The sequence below is a fragment of the Felis catus genome, chromosome B2, assembly GCF_018350175.1.
Source record: "Felis catus isolate Fca126 chromosome B2, F.catus_Fca126_mat1.0, whole genome shotgun sequence".
Lineage (NCBI taxonomy): Eukaryota > Metazoa > Chordata > Mammalia > Carnivora > Felidae > Felis > Felis catus.
The window spans coordinates 21,936,307-21,964,143 of NC_058372.1; the positions used below are offsets into that span (position 1 = coordinate 21,936,307).

The 27,837-nt window shown below is 42.7% G+C and overlaps 1 protein-coding gene across 5 annotated transcripts in view; it reads right to left on the minus strand.

Moving 5' to 3' along the window:
- Nucleotides 1-21,071, minus strand: part of LY86 (lymphocyte antigen 86) — a 65,335-nt gene extending 44,264 nt beyond the window's left edge. For 2 of the 5 annotated variants that reach the window (XM_045057166.1, XR_002742197.2), the window contains exon 1: nucleotides 20,855-21,070. In XM_045057166.1, the coding sequence (XP_044913101.1) occupies nucleotides 20,855-20,981 (127 nt within the window). In that variant the 5' untranslated portion in view covers nucleotides 20,982-21,070. Of the gene's footprint in view, nucleotides 1-20,854 lie in introns of all 5 variants that reach the window. The other 3 variants (XM_003985832.5, XM_045057167.1, XR_002156917.2) reach the window with 3 other exon arrangements.
- Between the last annotated feature and the right edge of the window lie 6,766 nt (nucleotides 21,072-27,837).

Here is a 27,837-nt window from a genome sequence, read left to right on the forward strand (position 1 = left end):
ATGATGCCAGCGCTCAGACTTGCCAGCTGCAGGGGACCCAGGAGAATGAAATCAGTGGTCTCTTTTGTAGCTCTGACCACAGACAGGTGCTATTTGAAGCACTATGTGTGTATTAGCTTGAATACTTTCAAAAGCCTTAAGAGAGAAATAGTATTATTATCTCCATTTTAGAGTCTAGGAAACTGAGGCAAGGAGGGCTTAAGGAAAGTGTCTAGGGTCACGCACCTGAAAGGGGCTGCAGTATGAACCCAGAGAGACTGTCTATACACAGGTACTCTTTTCCAAGAAACATGGGCAGAGAGAACAACACATACAAAAACTCTGAGGGCCTCAAGAGCATGTAATTTCTGGGAGCTTCACATTTGCCAACAAAGCCCTTTGTGAAATCAGGGAAGTTCTTCATTTGTGGCGTTCACCTTGAATGTTATATATGCAGTCAGTTCAGATTCTTCGAAGACTTGAGGTCAGAGGTGGGTGGTGTTTGTAGGAACATACACAGATCTTAAAGTTCCTAGAGTCACCTCTGGAAGGATCCTGAAAAGGCCAGAATACTTAACTTTCTTTCTTCTCTTGTTTAGAAAGGCACTGGAAAGGTGGATTTCTGCTTTCTTCCTATGTATTTCCCAAGAAGGTGCCAACCTTAGTGAAGCACACGTTTCTGGTTTTTTTTTTTTTTTTAATTTTGGGAGAGAGAGAGCATGAGCCAGGGAGGGGCAGAGAGAGAAGGAGAGAGAGAATCCCAAGCAGGCTCTACACTGTCAGCGCAAGACCATGAGATTATGACCTGCGACAAAATCAAGAGTTAGATACTTAACTGAGCCATTCAAGCGCCCCAGTGAAGCACATGCTTCTGTGGTTGTTGGGGTTAAGAAGACTGCACCGTCATCACTGGCCTGCATCTTGCAGGTAAGCTCTGAGTTCTCACCCTTTCTCAGACTTTGCCAAACATCTTCCCATCATGTGGAATTGAATAACTGTACTGCTGAGGTCCAGTTTGACCCAAAACCAGTTTGTTCTTTGCAGTCCTTACTCTCCTCCCACCATCCCACACTCCACAAGAACAAAAACCGCAACTGTGTGTCACTGTGGTCTTCTAGGCTAACCATTTCAGGGGACTCTTTCTAGAAGTAATAGGAATAGCTACTTCTACTTAACTCAGAATTTAAGTCAAGGCAACAGCCAGCCATCACCCTACCTTACTGAGCCTCTCTTTCCTCATCTGTAGAAGGAAAAACTTGGCACCACTTAAAGCTTTCTTTTTAAAAAAAATTAAGTTTATTTATTTTGAGAGGGAGAGAGAGGGAGAGAATGCCAGTGGGGGAGGAGCAGAGAGAGAGGGAGAGACAGAGAGACAGAGAATCCCAAGCAGTGCTGGGATTTCCCATCTCAGCGCTGACAACACTGAGCCTGATGTGGGGCTCAAACCCATGAGCTATGAGATCATGACCTGAGCTGAAACCAAGAATCAGACACTTAACGGACTGAGCCACCCAGGTGCCCATGCTTTAAGCTTTACACTTCCTTCTGGTGCCAGTTTCTCAGATGCCCTAGGGGCCAAGAGCGTGGAGCCTGCATGTGGGGCTCAGAGCCTGTGCTGTCGACAGAACTGCTGAAAGTGAGATGCAGGGACTTAGGCTCAAACCTAGAGCTGGGCCTTGTTTTTTTTTTTTTTTTTTTTTTGACTTTTTATTTTGCAATAATGATAGATTTACAGGAAGTTGCAAGAAGAGTACAGGGAGGTCCTGTGTATCCTTCACCTGCCTCCCTCCGTGCTAACATTTTACATAATTGAATTTAACCAGTTTTTACATGCACTCATGTATACACATGTGAACACACGTGCATGTGCAGTTTTATGTAATTTTATCGCATGTAACCACCACCCCAATCAAGACACAGATACAAAGGATATTCCTCAGGCTCCCTTTGATTAATTATCCCCTTCCTTACCCTTAGCAACCACCAATCTGCTCTCCATCAATATAATTTTGTCATCTTGAGAATGTCATACAAATGGATGCATATGGTGCGTAACCTTTTGAGATTGGTTGTTTTCACTTGGCATAGCATCCTTGAGATCCATCTAGGTTGTGGTGTGTACCAACAGCTAATTCGTGTTTATTGCTGAGCTCTATTCTACAGTATGGATGCACTATGGTTTGTTAACCATTTACCTACTGAAGGACATTTGGCCAATTTGAGGCTATGACAGATAAAGCTCTTATGATCTGTCACATACAGGTTCATATGGACATAGTTTTCATTTCTCTGGGATATGTACCAGGAACTGAGATGGCTGAGTAATACGGTAAATGTATATTTAGTTTCCTAAGAAACAACTTTGCTGTTTTCCGTAGTGGCTGTACATTTTACATTCTCTCCAGCAATGTAAGCAGGTCTTGTTAAAGGAAAATTCTTGCTAGAGAAGCTTGTTCCCCAGGGAGAAATCAGAGAAGGAGCTTGTAGTCCAATATGGGGTCGATAGCTTCTATACCTGCTCAGCCTTGGAGATTGTGACAAGACTCCCTCTGTGACATGAGAAGAATTTCTCAGAAATGATTCAAATACAGTAAAACCTTGGTTTGCAAGCATAATTCGTTCCAGAAACATGCTTGTAATCCAAAGCACCTGTATATTGATATTTCCCCATAAGAAATAATGGAAACTCAGATGGTTCATCCTACAACACCAAAATATTCATATAAAAATGATTACAATACTGTAATATAATGCAAAAAATACAAAATATAAAGAAAAATAAATTAACCTGCACTTAGCTTTGAAAACCTTCATGGCTGGTGTGAGGGAGAAAAGAGAGAGGAGGGTTATTGTGTAGGACAACTTTCACTATCACTAACAGAATCACTGCTATCTATTGGCTCAATGGAATCTTTTTCTGCATGGGGCCATTGTATACACTTGCACAGATGTTGACTACAGTACAGTATGAATAAACTCTTGTCATCTACTGTATTTAATGTAACTGGCAATAAGGCAGCAGAGGAAAGCATCTCTATCTGCAGGCAGCCTGACCTAGAATGAAGCAAAGCATTCCTAAGCTTCCTCTTGTATGAAAAAGCAAAGGACTATCCATAGGTGCTTTGAAGTGACAAAAAATACACTAGTGCCAGTTGTGGGCACCTACCAACGTTCTGAAAAATCACTGATTTCTGCCAAACACCGCAGCCTGAGACTGAGCATCAGAGCATGGGAGACAATCACCCACAATCCCATAGCAAGAGGGGGGGTGGGAAGAAGAGCCATTTTCTCTGTTGTGATCATGTGATTTTTGGCGTCTCGTACTACTCGTATTGCAAGACATCACACGCACTTGTTTATCAAGTTAAAATTTGTTAGAAAAATGTGCTTATGTTGCAGAACACTCACAGAACAAGTTACTCGCAATCCACGGTTTTACTGTACTAGGAGCCATGAAGTGCAGGGGTAGCCGTGGTAATTGTTGGTAATAACGTGTAGGTTGGGAGGCTTAGATACTTGTGGCAGGGAGCTTCCTTACTTTGCCACCTGCCTTCCTTCCTGATGCTGCCCTTGGGGCCCCTGAGGCAATTTTGGCCACACTCTGTCCTACAGAGGCCTGCAGGGCAAGTGTTCATTCTTGAGATCTGTTTCCCTAATGCTGTCTGGTATGAGATCAACTTGATATATTTTTTGTCCCCCTTGGGTACTGCTCTCCCCACATGTGGTAATGAATTGTCCATGCTGCCTCCAATCAGTCCCACAAGAGGAAAAAATCAATTTACACTTTTTCAAGGAAGCAATCCTATTGACAGAGCTGACGTGTTGTCTTAGTTTGCTGGGATACCATAACAAAATCCCACAGCTCAGGTGGCTTAAACAGCAGACATATGTTTCTCACAGCTCTGGAGGCTGGAAGTCCAAGATCTAGGTGCTGGCTGATGTGGTTTGTGGTGAGGGCCCTCTTCCTGGATTACAGATGGCCACCTTCTCAATGTATGCTTGCATGGCAGAGAGGTAGACAGCAAGCTCTCTTTGGTCTCTTCCTCTTATAAGGACACTAGTCCTATCATGGAGCCCCCTTCACATAACCTCATCCAGCCTTCCCATAGGCTCCACCTCCTACTACCTTCACATTGTGGTTTAGGGCTTCAACATAAGAATTTTGTGGTGGACACAAACATTCAGTCTATAATATGTGAAAAGACCCTCCTCTTCACTGTTAGTGGGTTGGTAAAAGGGTCACTCAGTGACACTGTCTCCAAATGTGACCACCTTGATTGAGAATGAAGAGAAGGACTCACTCACAGAAAGGTATTTGAAGGAAGAAGACATGTTCAAGGAGGATCACTGGCTCCTTCTTCAGAGAATAAGAGGCACAGTATCTCTAGGGCATGGAATCAACCTTTCCTCAAGATGCCATGGAGATTTCCTGAGAAGATGAAGTGGGTACCCAACCAGAGTTTCTTCCAGAGGGTCTTATAGTGAAATCAAGGAAGTAGGATTCCTCATTCCCCAAACCAGTTCACCATTCCTTCCTGTGTCCCCCACATTGGGAGACAGAGCCAGAATAGGTCTGCTGGATGTCCCAGCTCTGCAATCAAGCTCTCCCTTATGGGAAGGATGGAGATGTTTCTGTGGGAAAACCCACACTTCTCCAGCACTTTGTCACTTGTGTTACACAGACCACCCTAGGAATAAGATCCCATGGCATGAATGATATAGGACTACGATCACTCACAGGTCGATGCTGGAGAAGAAAAGAACCAGCTGCCTTTGGCTTGACCCTTCTGCCAACAAAATTAACTCCTAAGCAAACAAAGGGCTTATCTCTCTGCTTCCCAAATCAACACAATCCTACGACTTCCCTCCTGGTTAAAGGATTAAAAATACATTTGCTAAAAATAAAATAAAAGAATTATATTGGAAGATAGCAAACTAACAGGAAAAATAAGATGGGAAACCTCACTTCAGATTAATCAATGAGGATAGAGTACCTGCTGTATACCCACAGCCTTCCTGCCCCCCACCCACCCCACACTCAAGTTAAATGCAGCACGTTGATCACAGCGAAGTTTTTGTTGTTGTTGTTTTTAATGTTTGTTTATTTTTGAAAGAGAGAGAGAGAAAAAGAGAGAGAGAGAGAAAGAGAGCAGGGGAAAGGCAGAGACAGAGGGAGTCACAGAATCCAAAGCAGGCTCCAGGCTCCAAGCTGTCAGCACAGAGCCCAACTCAGGGCTTGAACTCACAAACTGGTGAGATCATGATCTGAGCCAAAGTCAGGGGCTTAACTCACTGTGTCACCCAGGTGCCCCTGATGGTAGCAAAGTTTTAAGTAGACCCCTGACTCAACACTTCACCTTTCTCTTTCACATCATTGCTATAACCACTTAGATATTATTCAGCCTTTTCTTGCATCTGTTCATATGTTTTCAGAACATAACATTTGAAAGATGTTATTGTGGGGAAACATTCCTAGATAAGAACCCTAGAGCAATTCTAAATACCTTTGCCTGGCCTTAAACCTGAGAGGTAGGAAAAAAAAAAAGTCCTGGGCTAGGAAACCTTTTCTGATAAAAGGAGACATAAATCATAGATGCTGACAACAGTTTATAATTATAAAAAATTGGAAGCCACCAAAAGATTAATCAAAAGGAGAGTGGATACAATTGCAGTCTACACAAATAATTATATACTCTACAGCTGTGAAAATGAATTAACCAAAGCTATGCATGCTAGCTATCTCCTGGAATAAATGTCATGCATAGGTCCCCAAAGAAATTGTTCAAGCAATGCTCTTATTAATTCCAATGATTTTTAGATTAGGTTTTTCTGCTTGGGCAGTCCTATTGTATGCATATAATAACATCTTTGTTTCTTCTTTTCAAATCCTTAAATGTTTTATTTTTCTTGTCTCACTGCCTTCAGTGCAATGTGGAACAGAAATAATGATTGTAGGCATGCTTGCCTCATTTTTAGATTTAAAAGAAATTCTTCCAATGTTTCACCATTAAATGTGATGTTCACTGTAGGTCTGTGTTTTAGGTGTGCTTTAGGATTGTAGTGTAGGTGTAAAACTCAGAGAGCTGATTCTTAAGTTCAAGCTAGTGTTCTTTTTTGTAAAACAAATCCGCTTACCTTAGTCAATTTATATATATTAGGACCTCTGATATATTTGTGATTATTTCTCATTTACATGTGGATTTTCTTAATGCCCTGATCCTTCCATGCTACTTTGTCTCCTTCATTCTGACATTCTTTTGGATTGATTGGAGTGTTTTTTTTTTTCTTTTACAAGTTTGAAAGTAATATACTATATGGCTAGTTTTTAAATAGTTGCCCTTGAATTTCTAACATGAATATTTCACTTAATAAAGCTTAAAATTAAATATTAGCTTTTTTTCCTTTTTCCTTTTACTCTTGGCATTATTTATTTACTTATTTATTTATTTTATTGTGGTGAGAACCACATGATATTAGATTTATCATTTATCATTTAGATTTATTACATTTAATCATTTTCAAGCACACAGTTCAGTAGTGTTAAGTATATTCACATTGTTGTACTACCATAGGACAACAGAACTTTTTCATTTTGGAAAAGTAAACGTGGTCTTTACTCTCTCCCTGATAAATACAAGGATAAGGACATCAGAATGCTTTATGCCATCACCAGCCCCCTCCTCCATGTGCTATTATTTGTGCTGAATTATGGCTTTGTTGTAGGCAGCCTCTAATACCACCCCCGGTGGACCCTGCTCCTAATTCAAGCCCTTGTGTGAAGCTCTCCCCTGAGAGACCCAGTGACTTGCTTCTAAGCAGTAGAGCATCACGAATGTGTTGAGAAGTTGCTTCTGAAATTAGGCTGCAAAAAAATCTGCCTCTCTTGCCCTCTCTTACTCTCTTGCTTGGAGCCCTTGCTCCGTGGGAGCACAGCGCCATGTTGTGATATGCCCACGTGGCAAGCCACTGATGCCTCTGGCCAACAGCCACTGAGGACCTGAATCCAGCTAACAGCCACGTGAGTGAGCTTGGAGTGACCTTCTGGGGCCTGACTCTAGCCACACTCATATGAGTTTGGGAACAGATCTTCTCTCAGTCAAGCCTTGAGACAGCTGCAGTCCAGACCAACACCTTGATCAGCCTTTTAAGACACCCTGTGTCAGAGACACCCAATGAAACCATGCCTAAACTCCTGCAGAGAAAACCTGAGACAGTAATGTCTGTTGTTCAAAGCTGCTAAGTTTTAGACTAATTTGTGATGCAACAATGGAAAACAAATATATTCCCTTTTCAAACTAGACATTATTACCATCCTTATATTCATCACTTATTTGAATTTGCCAACTCTTTTCTTGCTAGTCCATCTTGCATATCTGAACTTACTTCTTTTTTTTAAAGTATTTTTAGTGTTTCTTTTTTTAAAGTTTATTTATTTATTTTGAGAAAGACAGAGACAGTGTGAGCGGCGGAGGGGCAGAGAGAGAGAGGGAGAGAAAGAATCCCAAGCAGGCTCTGTGCCACCAGCAGAGATCCCAATGTGGGGCTCATACCCACGAACTGAGATGACCTGAGCTGAAACCAAATGTTAGACACTTAACTGACTGAGCCACCTAGGTGCCCCTCCAGACTTACTTGAGAGATCATTGTGTTTCTTTCTGAAGTATCCCTTGGAAAGTTCCTTTACTGAGTCTTTTGGGGGAAATTCTAGATTTTGTTTGTTCAAAAAACATCTGTAATTTAAATTCTAGACTTGGGGTTTCCTGGATCATGAAGGTAATATACATTTGGACCCAGGCCTATAGGCTCTCTGGTCTGTAGCTACTAATTCTAAGGGAACACTTATTATTCCAGAGGCCAGGTAAGTTAGATAAGTTTCCTTGTCTTCCATATTTGCCAAATCATTTTTTTTTCTTATCCACTTTTAAAATTGTGGATGTAATTTTTTGAAGGACTGAGCTTCATGGAGGGGTCAATTTCCCATCTTGTACAGCATAGGACTGTGTTGCCAGACTCCCACACAGCTACTGAAGCCTGAGTTCTAGTTCCTGGAGACAAATTTTCTGAGGGCGGATATGGCTTCAGTGTTGGCTTTCCTCTGCTTTTAGGCTTTCTCTTTGTTTTAGTTCCTAAAGACCTCCTCTATTTTCTTGTAAGATCAGTTATGCATTAAAAATCAGGACACTTGATACTTGCTTATAATCCTGTGCTTTGTTCAACCACTGGCTCAAATAAACCAAGAGCCACTGGCGATTTTTCTTCAGGTCTTTTTTTGTTTGTTTGTTTTTTAATGAATATATTCACATGAGAATTGCTCTTCAATTTAGCAAAAACCAAAGCCAAATGTGAGGCAGAAGGTTATTGTTCACTGTGGAAAAATGATATTCCTGCCCACTCTCCACACTACTTGTATCCCAAACAACTCAGTGTAGGTCAGGCTAGAAATTAGAGTGTCTGGGGAAACTGAGGCTCCTTGTACTTCCCTTTTGGAATAACCTCCACCTCAGATTCGGACCCAAGCCAGTCAACCCCAGTGGAGTGGGGGCAGAAGGATTTAGGCATTTGGGAATTTGCCTAATGGCTGAAGTTGGCTGTACTGAGGAAGCTTTTCTACATGTGGAGAAAAGAACAGAAGAAGCAGGCAGCTTGGCATGAAGCGTTAGGGCTTTAGGGTCCCAAGTGACCTGTCATATTTTCATCAGGTGTCCCCTGTCCTGGTTATTTGTTTACTAACTGTGATTAGATTACTTAACAAGGTTCACATCACAGTGCAAGGCATCTCTATTCTAAACACGTTCTTGCTTTTACTGCTTTATGAAACCATGTCATTTCTAGGTAAGGTCTGCAATCAGAGTACATTTGTGGAGACGTTGATCTTCTCGATATTATAAATGAGCCCCATAGGTTTTCTGTACATACAAAGGCTCTTCTTTTATGGGACCTTGGACAAGAAAAGATATGGACAAATTGCATTAAGAGAAGGGCTGCATAGGAAGAGGATGTTTTGCACTTTGAGGTTGTTGGTATAAAAGAGAGGTTCTGATCTTGCTGCGTGTGGTATCTTTTTTTTTAAGTTTATTTATTTATTTTGAGAGAGAGAGACAGAGGGTTTGAGCAGGGGAGGGGCAGAGACAGAGGGAGAGAGACAGAATCCCAAGCTGTCTCTGCACTGGCAGCCTAGAGCCCAGTGCAGGGCTCAAACCCACGAACTGTGAGATCATGACCTGAGCTGAAATCCAGGGTGGGACGCTTAACTGACTGAGCCACCCAGGCACCCCTGTATGTGGTATCTTTGACCTGAAGTTGGATGAGCTCGCCCATCACGGTTTTTAGGCTGAAAGAGGAAGCAGAGCTGACCTGGGAGGTCCCGTTGGGTTCAACTGCCATGCAGTTTTGTGGCTGTGGTTAGGACACATTGCCTCTCTGGCTCAAGTTGCTCTGAACAAGGAGGCACTTGGTATTGAAGCCCTGAGGTTCTTTCTGGCCAGAATATTTACAATTCTGTGTGAGGTTCCAGTCTACCCTGAGCCTGTGGAAAGGGGTGGTAGAATTCTGACTCCTCTCTATGTGTCATTCTCTCCATTCTTGTGGAGAAATAGATGGTCATGTGACATCCATGACCATAACAGTGCCATGAGGCAATATGTCAGAAACTGATGCTTGGCCCCACAGAGCAGTAGAGCTGCACCAGGAACCTTACCCTATGCATCTTTCTCCTCAATTTGTTGCTATCCTACCACTGTGAACTACAATGGCTACATTGGCCACAGAACTATAAACAGATGGCAAGGAAGTGCTAGTGTGGCCTGTCATTCTCATCCCTGACTGAGAGGCATTAGGGTGGGAGGACACCACTGGGAACTTCCTCCCTGCTGGTTGGGGAACCACAATCAGCAATTCCAGACAGTAGCTGGAAAGAGGCAGCAAAGACAGTGACTATCGTTTTGAGCTCTTGAAGACCTCATCTCTCATGACTCTATCTTTGAGAATGACTTAACAAGCATGTCTGGGAGCTGCAGCCCTAACAATAGCAGGAAGGAAGTCGGGTCACATCCCAAGCACTAGATGCGCACGTAGCCTCATTCTTAGTTATTTGGAGGTTCAGAGTGTTTCTACCCCTATGGACAGACCACAGAGAACAAAACACTTTTCTCTCCCTTTGGAAGTAGGTAAGAGTAAGGACCAAGAGTTATGACTGAGCCAGAAAAAAAAATGGGACAGTAGGATTGATGAACTTGAGGGGGTCTCATATAAAATTTGGATAGAGAGCCAGACAACAGCAATCAAATTGGCACCAGCATTCACACAGAAGATAGAAGTAGAAAGACAATTCAGTGTATGTTCTGAAATGATGTGTCAGCTAACTGCTGTGCAGATTAGTCTCACCTGTACAGACAGAATCCATCATTTCTTCTATACAACCCTTCTAATTGTACATTTGACATTACCACGAAGTTTCCTGCAATGCTGACAGCCCAGGTTAATGTATAATAATGCTAGGACAGTAACAGCACAATGACCCTGCGAAACATGTACCATTTGAGGAAAAAGCACTAGGATACAGGGAACTTTGTGCAAAGAAAGGCTTTAGGGTCTTCAGGACACAATAGGTCAAGTTCAAGTAAAGAGAGCTTGCTGACCAGCCATCAAACCCAGAATCAATTGACTGGTAACTCAGAACCTGTGTCCTTGGCTATTCTGAGGTCATAGTCTTTATCTTTGGTCTGGGACATCCCAGACACCTAGGGAGATACTGAACTAAGTATGGCTATAATCCCAGGAAGGTGTAAGAATACAGGTACGAATAAATATCAGTGTAACCATATTAGAGACATAAATGTAAACCCATGTTACCAATATTTGAAAAATACTGTAGTTTAAGAAAAAAGGGTAGTAAGTGGAAACATCATTGTGATAATTTGTATCTGCTTTGCCTGTTTTTAATGATTTTAAAGCATTTAAGGAAATCTGTTGTATTAGGTTAAATGTTCAAGATAATTCTATTAATAAATGGGTGACCAATGTATGTATGTCTGCAATAAAATTAGTGTTTAACTTACAAAATTCTGACTTAATTGTCCAAGTAGTATTTAATTGCTTAAGGGATTTTATTATATGGTGTAGGAAGATTGAATTGAGCATGAAAACATACGGAGGACCCTTGAATAGGAAAGATCCCAGCTATGGGAAAAGATTCTAATAGCTAACAGGCAGAGGGAACCCTGATCGTTCTGTTGTGGATTTCTCCAGAGCAGGAGCTGGCACAGTTCCCACCTGGCCATAAGGGGATACACCAGGCTTCAAATAGCAGTGCCCATTGGCAGCTCTTCTTCGACTGTTAATTGTGCTTGGAAGCAGCATTTTCTAGGCTGAGGATATTTTCTTCCTCCTCCTAGCCATTGGGTTGGTCACCACTCACTTCTGTCCTGAAGGCGGAGAGGCATGGAGGGAACTGGTACAGAATTTCAAGAAGGGACACACAATGATGCCTTCTTGGATCCCACAAGGAGGCTGGCAGATGTGACTTGCACACTGCCTGCTGTGCATGAATCATCCCTTGACTGCACCCAGATGGATGGTCAAATAATTGTTTCTGGTGGACCCCAGAGAACCCCTTCCAATGCTTGGTTGGCTCCTCTAGGGTCCCAGAACAGAGCTACTGTACAGTGGCCTGGTATATCACTTTACAAGGTATCCCAGAAGGATACCAAACACCAACTCACATGACACAGAGTTCCTGGGTGGATCATCTTTCCCTTTTCATTAAAATACCAGCCCTGTTGTTTGGGTTTTAGAAGGGAGCATCTGCTCCCGCATATGTGTGACCAACATTGCTCCTGCATTGCGCCTTCCAGCTTGTTCTTATCAGCATTACAGAAGCCTCTGCTGGGCTCGGTACTCCTTCATCATTGGGAGCCTGGTGCCTGTCAGCCTCTGTCAGGTTCTCCAGCTGTATAATTTGGGGCTGGAAAGGGGCTCTTTCACCTTCACCTTCTTTGGTCTGGAGCAAGCAAGCTGCTTTGGCCCCCTATGCTCCCTCTTCCCGTAGTCCTGAGTTTGAAACCTTGCCCGGAACCTCGCACTGGGGGCGGCTTGGGGGAATATATGGTTTATGTTGTTGCTTGCACAAAAATAGCCACAGAGCTCAACAACATCCTTCCCCCCATCTCTGCCCCTTCAAAGATTCTCCTCCAAAACATGAACAAGGCTCCTTATCACGATTTTGCTTGAGAATGGGAAGAGCAGTGAACAGCACCCTAGAAGACATTTCCTGCCTGTGCAGAAGAGCCTCTTAGACTCACAGGCTCTAGGCCTTTTCCCCTCTTTAAGTCCTCATTTACTAATGGACTCAGGATCTCTTTTGAAAAGTGCTTTGGAGAATTAACGCTGCCTGGGAAGTCTGGCTCTAACAACCTCACAGAAACGGGGAGGAGCTCAGTGGCTTGGTAGCCGGCACCCACCTACACAGTTTGCTCTGGTCCAGCTCCTGTTCACAGTCAACTTTTTCTTGTTCCCATTTTTAATAATATATATTAATATATATAACATAACATATAACATATATATTTTATTTTAACTTAATATGCATATTCTAGTACATATATTTATTTACATAATATATATATATATTTATAAATTTATATATTCATTTTAATTTATGATATATTATATATTATTTATATATTAGTTTAATATATATAATATATTACAAATATATACATTTTAAAAATAATTGCATATTTAAAAAATTTTTTTAAGCTTATTTATTTTTGACAGAGAGTGTCAGCATGAGCTGGGGAGGGGTAGAGAGAGAGAGGGAGACACAGAATTTGAAGCAGACTCCAGGCTCCGAGCACAGAGCCTGACGCGTGGCTCAAACTCACAAACTGCAAGATCATGACCTGGGCTGAAGTCAGATGCTTAACCGACTGAGCCACCCAGGCACCCCGAATAATTGTATATTTTAAAATCAGCTTTCTGCCTTTAAGTTTGAGCAGTAAGGCCTCGCTATGCTCCCAGAAGCTAGCTGTTTAATCTTGCATGCCCACTTATCCCTTTAAAATGGCATCATTGTCTCCCTGGCTGTTTGTCTACTTTTCTCTAATTGTACAATATTTATATCCTATTAATCTAGGAACATAAACTAAGGGAGAAATGGCTTTCTGTGTGCAATATTTTAAAGTACTGTTAAGTGACTATAAGCCTGTGATATTTTCCATTATTATTATTCTTTTAATTGTGTTCCTTCTTTTGTGTTGTTTTATGCTTCATTTATTTCAGAATTATTAGGCTTTGAGGAAAGCAGATTTTTCCCCCCACTCCTTTTCCTTCCAGGGCAGTTTTAAAATAATTTTTCTACAAACACTTTATCAACATGCGCTTCTCTGCAGCCAGGTCATTTGGAGTTTACCCTTTATCTTGGAGAAGATGTTGCCAGCATTGCTTCGCATTTTTAAAATCTGATTAATTGTCCTCTTTGACTATCTTGATGGATTATTCAGATGCACGTGACCTGATTTTGACTTTGAAATTAAAGATTTTTTTGGAGGTCAGATAAAGTGCCTGCCCTACTGTAAACTCCAGCAGCATGCAAAACCTATTTAGGCAGAAATGGACAAAGCTGATTGCCTTCAAGGAGAGAAGAGTATGTGTTGATTAAGTGTGAAGCATGGTGACCAGTCACCCTAGAACCTTCCAGGTGACTGGCCCAGATCCCCTAGGGGCCACCCACACCCTCAACTTACTGCTGGAGATGGGGCTCCCCCTGCCCTGCTCTCCCCACTCACCAACTTCTCCACACTGAAAACTGCTGTCAGGTGCAGAGGAAATAGGGTTTCCCTATAAAATAAGCAAGCCAACTGCAAAGGAGGGCTATGATCAAAAAATTTGCTATTCTTACTGACAAGAGAATGGCCTTCCATTTGCTTGTCTTAAAAATTTGGTAGATGTCCTTTCCAAACACCTTGCAACAAAAGAGAACTTGATACACGTGGCTGAAAAATGTAGATGTGAGTGTTCCTTCTCTTCTACGACTCTTACGGGTCTCTGATGGATACTTGGGAAGAGCCAAACTAGTCCAGCTCTGAATGCATGCAGAGAGGGGGAGGCTGGTGTAGGTAGAGATGGAACAATCCTTGAATCAGAAGACAAGTCTTTCTCCTCTTCCTCCTTCCTTTCTAGTTCACTTCCTTCTCCCTTCCTCCTCATACTCTTCCTCCTTCTTTTGCTAGTGTAAGGTTTTAACCTCCTCACCCAAAGACTTGGTCTTTGAGCTGTCTCTTCTCCCTGTCCCTATCCTACATCTTTGGGATCAGATGGCATAGGTTGTGCCATATTGGAATTCCATGATAAGGCTTTGAATCACTGGGCATGGAGTCAGACACTTAGGGTTGTATCATGACTCAGTATGTTACTAGATAAGATAGTTAATATGTAGTTGCTTCAATTTCTCTACTTGGAAAATGGAGACAAACATCTTATATACCTCATAGGACTCTTCATAAGGATTGAATGAGACCTTATAAATGGAGGGACTTTATAGATTATAAAACACTACGGAAAATCAGATTATTATGGAAATGATGATTCTCTCAAAGGTATCATGACTTCCTGCATTCATGGTGGTTTTGTGTCAAGATTACTTGGCCACATAGCCTCTCTATGGCTAAAATTATCCAGAAGATGCAGAACTTGAGGCTCTGAACTGGTGAAGAGTTTGAAAGATTCTTTCCTAACCTTGACCAGGGGACAGGAACGTTTTTCTATAAAGAGCCAAACAGTTAATATTTCAGGATCTGTGCCCATACAGTCACTATCACACTACTTATGGGAGAAGCCATAGACAAGGTGTAAACACATGAGCATGACTGTGTTCTAATAAAACTTTATGGAGACAGAAATTTGAATTTCATATAATTTTCACATGTCACAAATATTATTATTCTTTTGAATCTTCTAGCTATCTGAAAATGTAGAAACAATTCTTCGTTCACAAGCCATATAAAACCAGGCAGCATGTAGGGGTGCCTGGGTGGCTTCAGTGAGTTGAGCATCCCGCTTCAGCTCAGGTCATGATCTTACAGTTTGTGAGTGTGAGCCCCACGTCAGGCTCTGTGCTAACAGCTCAGAGCCTGGAGCCTGCTTCGCATTCTGTGTGCGTCTTTCTCTCTCTGCTCCTTCCCTGCTCACACGCTGTCTCTCTCTCTAAAAAATAAACAAAGATTAAAAAAATTAAAAAAACAAAAACAAAAAACCAGGCAGCATGTAGGATTTAGTGTGTAGACTTCACTTGCCAACTGCTGCTCTAGACTCATCCCAGGAGCCACTTGCATGGCCAGGTTGACTGTGAGTATCAAACATATCAAAAGGGAGACATGAAGTCATTTAGGCAATGTATCATAGGTCTCTTACTTTTTATGACCCTCTTCTCTGCCTGTTTGATGTCAAAGCATCTTACAGCATGTTAAAGTCTGTTAAAGGACAACCCCGAGGTTCACACTCAAGGCCCTTGCCAAAAGATACAACCTAGACCTCTGCTTGTCAACCCTTATCAAAAAACCCAAAATAGCAGCAACAACAATGGCAACACTATTTATGGGTGGCTGCCTGGAGCACATGTGGCTCATCCATTCCTCTAGGCAGTCTAACTTTCCCTTGAGCAATTCAGACCTGCAAGTGCTTACATTCATGGAAGTTTCTACTGCAGCCCTTTGCAAAATTAACCCTGATTTGCATTTTTGTGATGAGCCCTTGTTTCCCACTGAGGGGCACCATGAGAAACAGCGGATGGGAGTCACATCTGTCCAGGGAGAGATTCCTCTCAGAGCTCATCCCAGTATCAGGAAAACGTAGACAGCACCTTAAAAACTGGTTTTATTTTGTGAACAATGTAATCTCCTCATTTGATTTGGCTTCAAGGAAGCTCATAGTCAAATATACCTCTACTGACTGTAAAATATCTTACAAGCCATCAGCAGCAAAGATTTATTGAAGCACATAGTATGTACTAAGCACTTTGTATGCGGTGCTTTTTACTTAATCCTCACATAGCCTTTGAGAGGTAGGTAAAATTATTATTCCTATTGTCATGGGCTGAATGATGGCTCCCAAAGATACCCATGTCCTAATCCCCAGAACATGCAAATGCTGCCTAATGTGGCAAAAGGGAATTTACAGGTGTGATTAAATCTCCTTGAGACAGGAAGATAATGCTAATCCCAGTGTCCTAAAAAGGAGGCAGAGGGAAATCTTGCATAGATGAAAGCAATGTAACAACAAGATGTTGCAGCAAGATGTGACACTGTTGGCTTTGAAGATGGAGGAAGGGGCTGTGATCCAAGGAATGCAGCTGTAGAAGCTGGAAAAGACAAAGAAAGAGATCTCCCCTGGAGTTTCCAAAGGAGCATGGCCCTTGACTAAGTGAAGTTGGCTTTGGACTTCTAACCTCTGGAACACTAAAAGAGTATATGTATGTCATTTTGGGCCAGAAAGTGGTAACCATTAGTGCATCCATAGGAAACTCATACACCACTTTGCAATCAAGGACAGGAGGCAGAGAGTATTGCCCAAGGGGTGGAATGAGGTTTCCTGACCCCAGACCCCCATATTTTATCTTGGACATTGCCTCGTCTGTTGTATGTGTCCTGACCTCTCCTGGATTTATTATTCCCCTCCTGCCCTCCTCCTGATTCTCCCACTACCTCCATCCTCCAATCCTGTGGACTTTTGTAATCCACCTGATGCCATAGTGTGATAGAAGCAGCATATAAATAAATACATCAGTGGACATTTGTGGCATGTGAATGGAGTGAAGTTCCTGGGCTTTTGCTAGCTGTGGAGATTATCTTATGATTTAAGAAAAGAAAGGTCCCCAGCTGTTTCTCTTCCTCCTTCTGCTTTTGTAAAGACTGACACTCTTTTCTTTACTATAGCATGATCAGTTGGACAGAGCAGGACTTCTGCTTTTTCAGAAAATCGTGCTCACTTCCTAATCAGTATTCAGAGCCCAGTAACTGCTTGTGAGCTTCTTTCTTTCTCCCAAAGGATTTTTGTCTTATTTAGAACAGTGTCCAGCCTAAAAGCTCTCCCTCCCACTAAAATTATAAAACAAAACAAGAAGGAAAATAATGAAGCACTACACTCAGAAAACAGTAGATCCTTTATTTTTGTAGGATGACATTCCCACATCTGTGTGAATGTAGGGATTCTAGAAGCCCTGATATGCACTGAGGATGTCTGGATACCGGGGTTGGATACAGGGTCACAACACGTGGTTAACAATGTGAACGTCTTGGGGGTGAGGGAGCTGCCCTGTTATGAATCCAGCAGCTAAAGGGAGGAATATTTCCATCCGGGAGGGGTATGTGACCATTCAGTGCCTGATAGCTCAATGGCTCTCAAGAGAGGAGGCAGGGCTCACCTTTGGAGAAGCCCCCAGGGCATTGCTTTCTTTTCTGCTGATCCTAAAGTATACCAAGAATCTTTCCGAAGTTGAGGCTGTTGATATGATGCTAGTTTAGACTTTTATCATTTCTTTCCTGGGTTATTGATTCTATAGCCTACACATCCTGGCTGTGGCCTCAAACAGCTTTCAATCTAATATCCATGCTCCAACCCATTCCCCGAGGAAATCTTTCCAAAATGCAATCTCCTCATTGCCGAAGGGATGCAGCTCCACCACGTCTCTTGTATTAGGGTTCTCCTGTTTCTCTGGAGAAATATCTATATCTATCTATATCATCTATATCATCTATATCTATATCTATATCATCTATATCTATATCTATAAAATAGAAAAAGAATTATCATAAGGTGTTGACTCACATGATTATGGAGGCTGAGAAGCCCCATGATCTGCCATTTGCAAACAAGAGACCCAGGAAGGCTGGTGGTGTCTGAAGGCCTGAGAGAGAGGCAGAAAGCCAGAAGAGCTACATGCAGGAGGTCCAAGTCCCAGCTTACAGTCAGGCTGAGAGAGTGAGTCCTTCCTTCCTCCACCTTTTGTTTCTGTTCAGGCCTTCAACAGACTGGACAGTGCCCACTCACGCTGGGGAGGGTGATCTGCTTTTCTTAGGCCACTGATTCTGGTGCTAATCTCCCCTGGACACACTCTCACAGTCATACCCTGAAAGTGTTTAATCAGTTCCCTGGGTGTCCTATGGCCCAGGCAAGGTGACACATGAAATTCACCATCACTCTTGGGCTCTGCCCACATTCCCTACCTCATTTCTCATCCTCTCTTGTGTTCCAGTCCTTCTGCAGTCCCCTGAACTCTGCCTGCTGGCATCTCCCTGCTGTCACACACGTGCCAGAGTTATCCTTCCTACCCCTTACTTCTACCGCACCTGCCTTCACATAGCAGGAGATTAAAGCATACCAGAGTCAGCCAGGCCTGGGATCAACTCATTTTAATTCCACAGATATTGACTTCATGCCTTCTCTGTGCCCCAAGATGTAATTCTGCCACTATTACCTGTGTGTCCTTGGAAGAGTCACCTGGCATTTCTAACTCTTGCTTACACATCTGTAAAATATTAATGCGTAGGAAGAACTTAGCATGGTGCCTGGCACATGTAAACCTTCCAAGGACATAAGGTGTTATAATTGCCATTTTTATCATTCTTTGAGGCTGAGGTCAAGCTTGATGACCCTTTCCCTGGTAGGTTAAAATCCCCAACCTCACCCTCTCCAACTACCATGACCTCCAGTGCATGACGCACGCCTCTATTCTGGCGCTTCCCATAGAGCATTTCCCCTATTGTTTAGTTGTCTGATCTTCCCACTACCCTTTGATGAGAACTGTGTCTCTTTCATTCTTTTTCCCTGAGTGACCTGAGCAAGACTTGTGCCGACATTTGTTGACTCCATTGAGTAGCTACCCAGAGGGAGGAATTATCCCCAGAGGCGGGTGATATGCTTTTTTTTCTTTTCCTGGTGCATCCACTTCTCTTGCTTTTCTTGGCAATGACTTGAAAGGCTGTGCCAGGCTTGGCTGCAGACTGCAGGCTGGTCTGGGGGAGGTATCAGCCATGGCAACCTTTTATGGGAGGATGAATTAGAAAAACAAATTCCGAGCAGCCCATTCATCTCAAGGCTCTCTTCTTATCCTGCACCTACAATGCATACATGTCAGCAGAAAGCATCTCATTCCCATGGGAAGAGCAAGAGTAATGAGATCAAGTCCTATAGCATTGAGCTATTCATTGTCTTTTACATTAGAAAAAAAAATGTTTTTGTGTGTTTCAATGTTCAATGTTCCTTCTTTTTAAAAGAGTGAAGTCAAGTTGGACAAATGGTTCTGGAGGCCAGCCTGACCATCCCAGCCTCTCCAAAGAAACTCCTGAGGTGGCAATTGTAGGATCAGCTATCTGCTCAAATGCAACATCTCCACTACTCCCCAGCTTATCATGGGGCCAATTTAAATACTTAAAGGACATTTTTTTTCTAACTCCTCCAATCAGAACTGCCTTTTGCTTCCTGTCTACCTCCAAAGTGTCATATTTCATACTGGCATACTTTTTCATGAACCTATCCCTCTAATGTTCATTCAAGGTGTGATCCTGAGGTTGAGTTCATTTTTCCCACTCAGGTCCCCTTTGTGGACTGAATTGTTCCCTGCTCCCCACCTGCCAATTCATATGTTGAAATCCTAACCCTTGGTACCTTAGAATGTGATTTTATTTGAAGATGGGGTCTTTAAAGAGGTGATTAAGGTTAAATGAAGTCCTGTGGGTGGGCCCCAATCCAATAGGATTGGTGTCTTTATAAGACAAAAGGCACAGAGGAAAGACCACGTGAGGACATTGGGAGAAGATGACCATCTGCCAGCCAAGGAGAGAAGCCTCAGGAGAAACTGACCATGTTGACACCTTGACCTGGGACTTCCAGCGAAAGAGCTGTGAGAAAATAAATATCTGTTGTTTAAGACCCAGTCTGTGGTACTCTGCTCCAAAGTGTTGGTTCTGACTCTGACTGCAGCAACTCCCTGCATTCTATTGATTAGATTGTGTTTTTTGTTAGCAAAGACATATGTCCCATTGGGGTAATAACCATGGCTCATTCTCATTGGTTATGTCTGGCTCTGGACAAAACCCTGGCATTGAGAGATCAGGTAAGTGTTGAATTCATGAGCAACACTGCTCTGGAATGTCATACAAAGGGCAGGAATCTACTCTTTGGGCATATGTGATCTTTTCACTCAATTTGCAAACTAAATAAACTGGAAAGATAGCCCAGGTATACAGTTTGGGGTGGTGGTGACTATTGGAAGCATTTTTTATTTTTTTTATATTAAAAAAATCTTTAATGTGTATTTATTTTTGAGAGAGGGAGGGAGAGAGAGAGAGAGAGAGAAAGGGAGCACAAGTTGGGGAGGGGCAGAGAGAGAGACACACACACAGAATCCAAAGCAGGCTCCAGGCTCTGAGCTAACAGCACAAAGCCCAATGTAGGTCTTGAACCCACCAACTGTGAGATTATGACCTGAACCAAATGGCACACTTAACCAACTGAGCCACCCAGGTGCCCTGAAAACATCTTTTCTTAATTTTGAGCTGATGGGGGTGTCAGGATTTGGTAGACTCCTTAGTCATTTTCGTTGTTTTCTGTCTCTGAAGTATTAATGCACTGCTCCATTTAGACTCAAGGCCTTTTTCATGTCCTTTTCGTGGCTCTCATTGGGCTGTTTCCTACTCACACCTCCCACCCCTCCTTCCCCCAAGGGCTCTCGAATCACCTTGCAGACCCACTACAAGTGGAGAAAGTGTTTAGCCCCTGGGCCCCTCATCCTTTCCCCACCCCAACTAAGCACTTCAGTGGCCCCTTCTATGGGCCTTCATTTTCCCATAAACACAAACAATGATGTTTTGAAAGACCTTACCACAACTCTGGTAGAACACTTCCAGGTTTCCATCCCGGCAGACCGTGTGTGGGGGCCAGGCTTTGCCGTTGCTGCTGGGAGATATCAGAGTCCAGATAAGGAGGAGGACCATCGTGACACCCTCCATGAGAGACCTTGCGTGTGACCCACAGAAAACTAGCAGTCCCAATGCAAAGGGCCTTCCGGGTCCTCTCTGTCCTCTCACTACAGGGGTGAATGTTCAGTTTCACTTCTCATATTTTATTCTCCCAAGGAACCGCTGTGAGATGCATTTGAATACTGTTCCCCCAGGACCTTTGACACTTGAATGAGCACGGTGAGGATAGCTTGTGTCTAAGGTAGGCTGGATGTTGATGTTCCACTTTCATGGGGAGGAGCCAGCAAGTGATGCATGACCTTATGCCATGATCCCCCTCCAAACAGCCCCCTTAGAGTCCTGCACCCCCAGGTGGAGTGGTGAACTCAGGAAAGCAACACCACAGTACCCCCATGTCTCCATAGGCTCCTATGTGGGCTGTGGACCAGGGACCTGGCAGGGTGCCAGCAGGCAGCATTTGGCATTTGGAGGGCTACAGAATAACATTTGGAATCTGGAATGAGGTTTTTGCCCTGTTGGCATTTTCTCCCGTTTGGCTCCAGCCCACTCTCAGGGTTAGGGTTTCAGCAGTGAATTGTGCAGCTGTGAGAACAGAGTTTGTTCCGGGAGCAGCAGATGTGGCCTCTGGAGGTGTGGTGGAGGGAATGGCCCTGAGAGCTGAGCTGTGTTCTATTTCTAGGTTTGGCTTCGTGAAAGGGGTGGCGAAGGAGGGGGAAGTGAGGGCCTCCTTTTTAAGATGGTGTGGAGGAAGGTTAATTTCTTTGGTCATTGGAGGGATGATTGTTACATCCCACTTTCTCTTCAAAGCCAAGAGTCTTTCCCCCTCTTCCACTACCTCTGTTGTTCTACATCACAACGGCAAAATTTATCAACCCTGGTTCCCCGCCTCCCACCTCAACTTAGTTTAAGAGAACCAGAGTCAGGGCCAAGGCAAGCAGATTGGAGAAGTAAACAGAGTACACTATTTCCCCTGGGAGGAAAAGCATTTCTCTGAGCTCACTAGACAAATTGACTGTTTCTGCTGATAGGTAACTTTAGTTACCTCAAAACTTCTTTTGAAGTAAGTGGAACTTAATTACCAGTGAAAACAAATACACTGACTTAATTGATGGGTATTTAGGATTTCATGGGAGACATCACAAAGTAGCCATTTGGGGAAGGGGGAGGTCTGGGTTGATTTTTTTGTTTTGTTTTGTTAGGTACTCATCTGTAAATAAGTTTAGAGATGTTGGCTTTCAACAGTGATTACCAAAATGTGGTCCCCAGACAACAGCATCAACTTCAACTGGGAACTTGTTAGAAATGAAAATTCTTTGGGCTATATGCAAGACCAGGTGAATCAGAAACTCTGCAATGGGGGTGGGCACTGTGTTCTAATAAGCCTGCTGATAGTTCTAGGATGGGAACATGGAGGCTGTCCCTAGGGACCTTTGAGTGCTCTAGAAGGTGTTGAGAGAACTCTGACCAGTGAATGAGGAGAACAATTGAGGCTAAGCCCTTCCACTCATGCATAGCACTGCATAGCCAACACACCAGTAGAAGGTTCCAGGATGGCAGAGCAGGGAGCAGGTATCCCGACAGAGAGCTGTAAGTGGCTGCCAACATGCCATCTGAGGATCCAGCTATAGATTGTGAAGCAAAGGACCTAGTGATGAAAAGAAGCATAAATCAGGAATTGTTCTGACATTTGGAAATGGCAGTGGGGGTTGGACTTGAGTGGGCATCAGCTTCAGGTGTAGGGTTTAATACATAGATTGCCAGGCCCTAAACCCAGAGTTTCTAGGTTGTAGATTCAGGAAACCTGGGGTGGGCCCTGAGAGCCTACATTTCTAACAAGTTCCCAGGTGATTCCATTGCTGCTGGTCTGGGGCCACAGTCCAAGAACCTCTGCTACTCTATAAGATTTGGTCTGTGGCATTCAGTTTTGTTTTGTTTTTAAATCATCTTAGTTTTTCCCAAACATTCTTGTGCTAAATGATAGACATTTTGTATAACACATAGTAGACCCACATAGGAATACAGAGTGAGCCACTTGTTCTACAGAGTTCTGCTTACTGAGAATGAGGATTTGCTTGAAATCATCAGCTATGGCTCATCAAGTTCAAGCAATCCGAAATGTCTTGAGGAGTTCTTTAACTAGAAGCTTTATAAAGACAACAAAAGAATTTATTAACAATGTCCTATTTCTGAACTATAAAATAGAATTAGAATCCATTTATGATAGTTATGTAAAATATGCTTTTATAGATGTAAATGGTAACTAAGTATACAGTCAGGCTCTCATATTGACTTCCAACACCTTACCAATCTTAGCCAAAGAAGCTGTACTTTTTATTTTGCTTTTTTTTTTTGTAATCCCCTTCCTCTGCATTTCAAGCTGCTTTCTTTTCATAGGGGTTTGCATATGGATGGTGCCTTTATTTTCTTGCAGGGTAAGATGTAATTATCAGGATGGCCATCACTGAAAGTGTTCTTTTTTTAATGTTTATTTTTGAAACAGAGAGAGGAAGAGAGAGAGTCCCAAGCAGGCTCCACTCTTTCAGCGCAGAACCTGATGCAAACCATGAGATCATGACCTGAAACAAAATCAACAGATGGATGCTTTCCTGACTGAACCACCCAAGTGGCCCTGGAAGTGTTCTTAAGAAGAAAACTCTTGATGTTTAAGCAGAGATTTTCAGAATAAAAGGTGAGACTCTGAGGACATGGGAATACAATTACCTTGGGAAAGTGATTCAATCTTGGTGTGGGCACTGCACTTCTGCGTACATGGAAGGGGCTTCAGGCCAATTTTATCTACATCTCATGTGCCAGCAGGTGGCAGATAGCCCTAACTCTCCTTTATCACTGAGGGCTGATGGTGTGGCACTGTCTCCAATGGCAAATGTATCTTCATCAACCCTTGACTTCAATGACCCTCAGATATTTATTCTATTAGCAACAATTTCCTGTTGTATTGCACTGCCACTTTGGTCTGTGTCTGTGTTTCTGCCACACTACAGCTGGATGAGTGAGGTTTGATCTCTTCATGCTTTTGGCTTCCAGATTGAGTGAAAACTAAAAATGACTCCCCAGTGTGTAGAAGTCAGGAAGTCATGCCACTTCCTGTGTTACATCATTTAGCAGCCCCCTGAGCTGCCTGCTGAGGTTTCACTATTTAACTATTTTCATGCCACTGTTATGTGGGCTACATGTGCCAACTACTGAGTTTTTCCATAGTATCTCCCAGACTTTTGGAAGATTCATCCCAGGGAAAATGTGAGATCCAAGAAACCCCTTATATTTTTATTACCATTACATTATGTGTATGTACCTGATAGAAAAGTATAGAAACAGCCTGCTTTCTACAGAAAACAAGGAAAAATCCAACTATTTGTCTACTTGCTTCAGATTCATTCACTTATTTATTCAGCAAGTATTTATTAAGCACTCTAGCACACCAGATATGGTCTCAAGCACTGGGAATGCAGCAAAGTCCCTATTATCAGTGAGCTTGCTTTCTAGTGGAAGGAGATGACGATCAACAAATTTGTTTAGTAGTATCGTTTAATAAAAGAGATTTTGCTTCTTGAAAAATTGCTTGGGTTTCACGTAGAAAATGGGATTGAGTTTTCTGAAATATTTTCAACTGACTATTACATATGTATACTAAACTTTGTTTTACTCGCCCAGGTAAATGAGGCAGCTCATCAGGTCTTTCCAATAACTGTTTGTTTCAACAGATAAACTGTAGCAGGACTATCTGAAAAAAACCCTAACACTCTTACCCCCCATTTCCTTATTATTGCCTCATGTAGTATCATATTAATATTCATTATCATTATTCTGGGGGGCTTAATATGCAAAGTACTTGGTTTCTAAATGGGTCTGTAAGTTCTATGACAAGGTACAAACAGAAATGATTTTTATTTGTCTGAGGAATCTGTACCTTGGCTTGGGAAGAGGTGGGTTCTCCAGGTCAATCTGATCAATTTCCAATAATGAAAGGGCAACAAATGGCATTTTCTGATTAAGGCAGAATATCATGGTCCAAGATGCAGGTCTAGTCTGAAATCACTGATGCACATCGCCCCAAAATTCTCTATAGCATGGTATCAATGACCAACTTGTAGCTATAACTCTCCTCAAATTGAGAATGCTCTCAACACTTCATTTGACTAAGATTGAAGTGATTTTTAAGAATTTTTTAAATGTTTATTTATTTTTGAGACAATGCGAGAGACAGAGTGCAGGCAGTGGAGGGGCAGACAGAGGGAGACAAAGAATCTGAAGTAGGCTCCAGGCTCTGAGCTGTCAGCCCAGAGCCCAATGCGGGGCTCGAGCTCACAAACCATGACATCATGACCTGAGCCGAAGTCAAACGCTTAACCAACTGAGCCACTCAGGCTCCCCTAAGATCGAAGTGATTTTAATAGACTGAAGGAAAAGCATTAGAGAGGAAACCAGAAGTGGGGTGAAGAATGAAGAGAGTTCTTTTACCTGATTTGCTCCTATCATGAGCAAAGCCCTAGGCTCAGGCTTCAATAGGTACATCCAACTGTGGTTGCTTCCTGAACTTTCTGCGGGCCATTATGGGATTTGTACTCATCACATTCAAGCCAAATTCTTTGAGAGCCCATTTTGATGGACTGGCAGGTGGCAGTTGGAATAAAATAATGTGTCTGTCTTTGCATCAGATCCCTGGAGATTTTCTTGACTTCTTTCTCCTGGCAGTGGTTGTTGAATACACCTAGAATTCTTCTGGAGAGGTTATCATGGAGAGCTTTCTAGTCCCTGATGTAGTAAGCTTCTTCAGCAGTAACCTCAACATATAAATAAATAATAACAAATAATGATCTCTGAGATCTTTTTTCTCCTCTGCAATAAAAAAAAATAGCCAAGTGGACACCTACTATGTGCCAGATACTCTTCTAAGCACCTCGATATATATTCCCTCACTTATTTCATCCTTACAACAGCTTTATGGGGTAGCTGTATCTCCATGATCCCCCATCTACAATGTGGAAATCCCAAAGTCTTGAAAAAGGAAGACTTTTTTTGAAGCTCTTTTAGTAAAAAAAAGTCTGATCTAAACTGAGAGTTCATAGTCTACTCAGTTTAATAGTCTGTTTAGTCTATTATATAGTCTTAATTTAACCCACCTAGGTTTCATTGCAGAAATATTAATGCGAGTGATTAGTGGGTAATGGGTCTTGCACCAGACCCCACTGAAAGTGGTTATAAAATATAAAACTTATTATTTTTCTAAAGTCAAGAAATTTGAACAATTTATTTATTTTATTATTAATTTTTGTTGTTGTTGTTTGAGAGACAGAGAGAGAACCAGTGGGGGAGAGGGGCAGAGGGAGAGGGAGAATCTTCAACAGGTTCCATGCTCAGTGCAGAGCCTGACACAGGGCTTGATCCCATGACCCTGGGATCATGACCTGCCCTGAAATCAAGAGTTGGACACTCAACCAACTGAGCCATCCAGGCACCCCAAGAAATTCTGAATTTTAAAATACATCTGTACTGGGGCGCCTGGGTGGCTCAGTTGTTTGAGCATTTAACTCTTGGTTTTGGCTCAGGTCATGATCTCATGATTCATGAGTTCGAGCCCTACATCAGGCTCTGCGGTGACAGTATGGAGACTGCTTGGGATTCTCTCTCTCCCTCTCTTTCTGCCCTTCCCCTGCTCACTCTGTCTCTTTCTCTCTCTCTCAAAATAAATAAACTTAAAAATTTTTAAATACATCTGTACTCAAAGATTTTAGTTTAGAGATTCTGGGCTTGTTCTATCATGGTCCTCGTTCTCTAAAGAAGAAACTGAGGCATAGTTAGTAACAAGTTCAAAATCACAGGTGGTAGGGCCAAGTTGAAAAGCAGACAGTTAGGCTTCAGATCCAAGTTCTTGACTCCTGAGAAAAAGGTGTCTTTATTACAGTGCCTTTATGCTTCCTTATCTTCCCCTCCAGTGATGTCAAAGCAAATGACCCCACTACTTGGAAATTGCTTGTAGACTTTGCTCTTCAGCCAAAGCCAGGCCTATACCACATGGCCAGTGACAAAATGGATGGACCTATGTGGGACATAAATATCTTATTAGAAGAATATCTTCCCATTAGAAATGTGAAGTGACAATAGAAGAACAGGACCTTCAAAGTCCAGAAGAGAGAGGCCATGGAAGGCAGCCAGTAAAATGGCGAGCCCCTAAAGGAGTCTAATGAATGGCACGTCTCCTATCTCCACTGGACACTGTTGAAACAAAGGGTCAGACGATTTCATGGCAAGCTGCTTAATATTCAGAAATTGAGGTCTTTTCTATTTCTTTGAAGCCTGGATATGTCAGCTCCAATTGTAAGGTTATTGATGAATAAAGCAAGGGAAAGGCACTTTGTACTTTTCAGGCAAAACAGTGCTTTCCATGGCTGTGGCCTCTGCTCACCTGGAATTTAATTGTGTTAAAAAGTCATGGCCCTGAGTTGTCACTTTTTGTTCAAAAAACTGGTCTTTCCTTTGCTCAAGCTTTTGAACTATAAGATTGGAGACTCCCCATCAGGGAGTCAAAGATGAAGTCACTTAAAAATAGTCTGTCACCAAGGGCTTTCCATTTGATTGCATGAGAGCCTTTCATCCCATCTGTGTCTGTCTGTCCCTACTGCTGCCACCCTAGACAGGTTCCTCATGGTCTCCCAGGATCCACCCCAGGCCTCTCTGAAATCCACGCTCCAATTGGCACCCAGTATTCCTGCTGAGATGCAAATCTGTGAAGGACCCCTCCCCACCCTGACCAAGGCCTTTCAGTGGTGCCCCTGGCGTGTGTCCACAAGACCTTGTCTGATTTGGTTTTCCCTACTCCAATCCCTGCCAGCCCTCAGTTCCTATAGCAACCCGGCTCTTTCCTGCC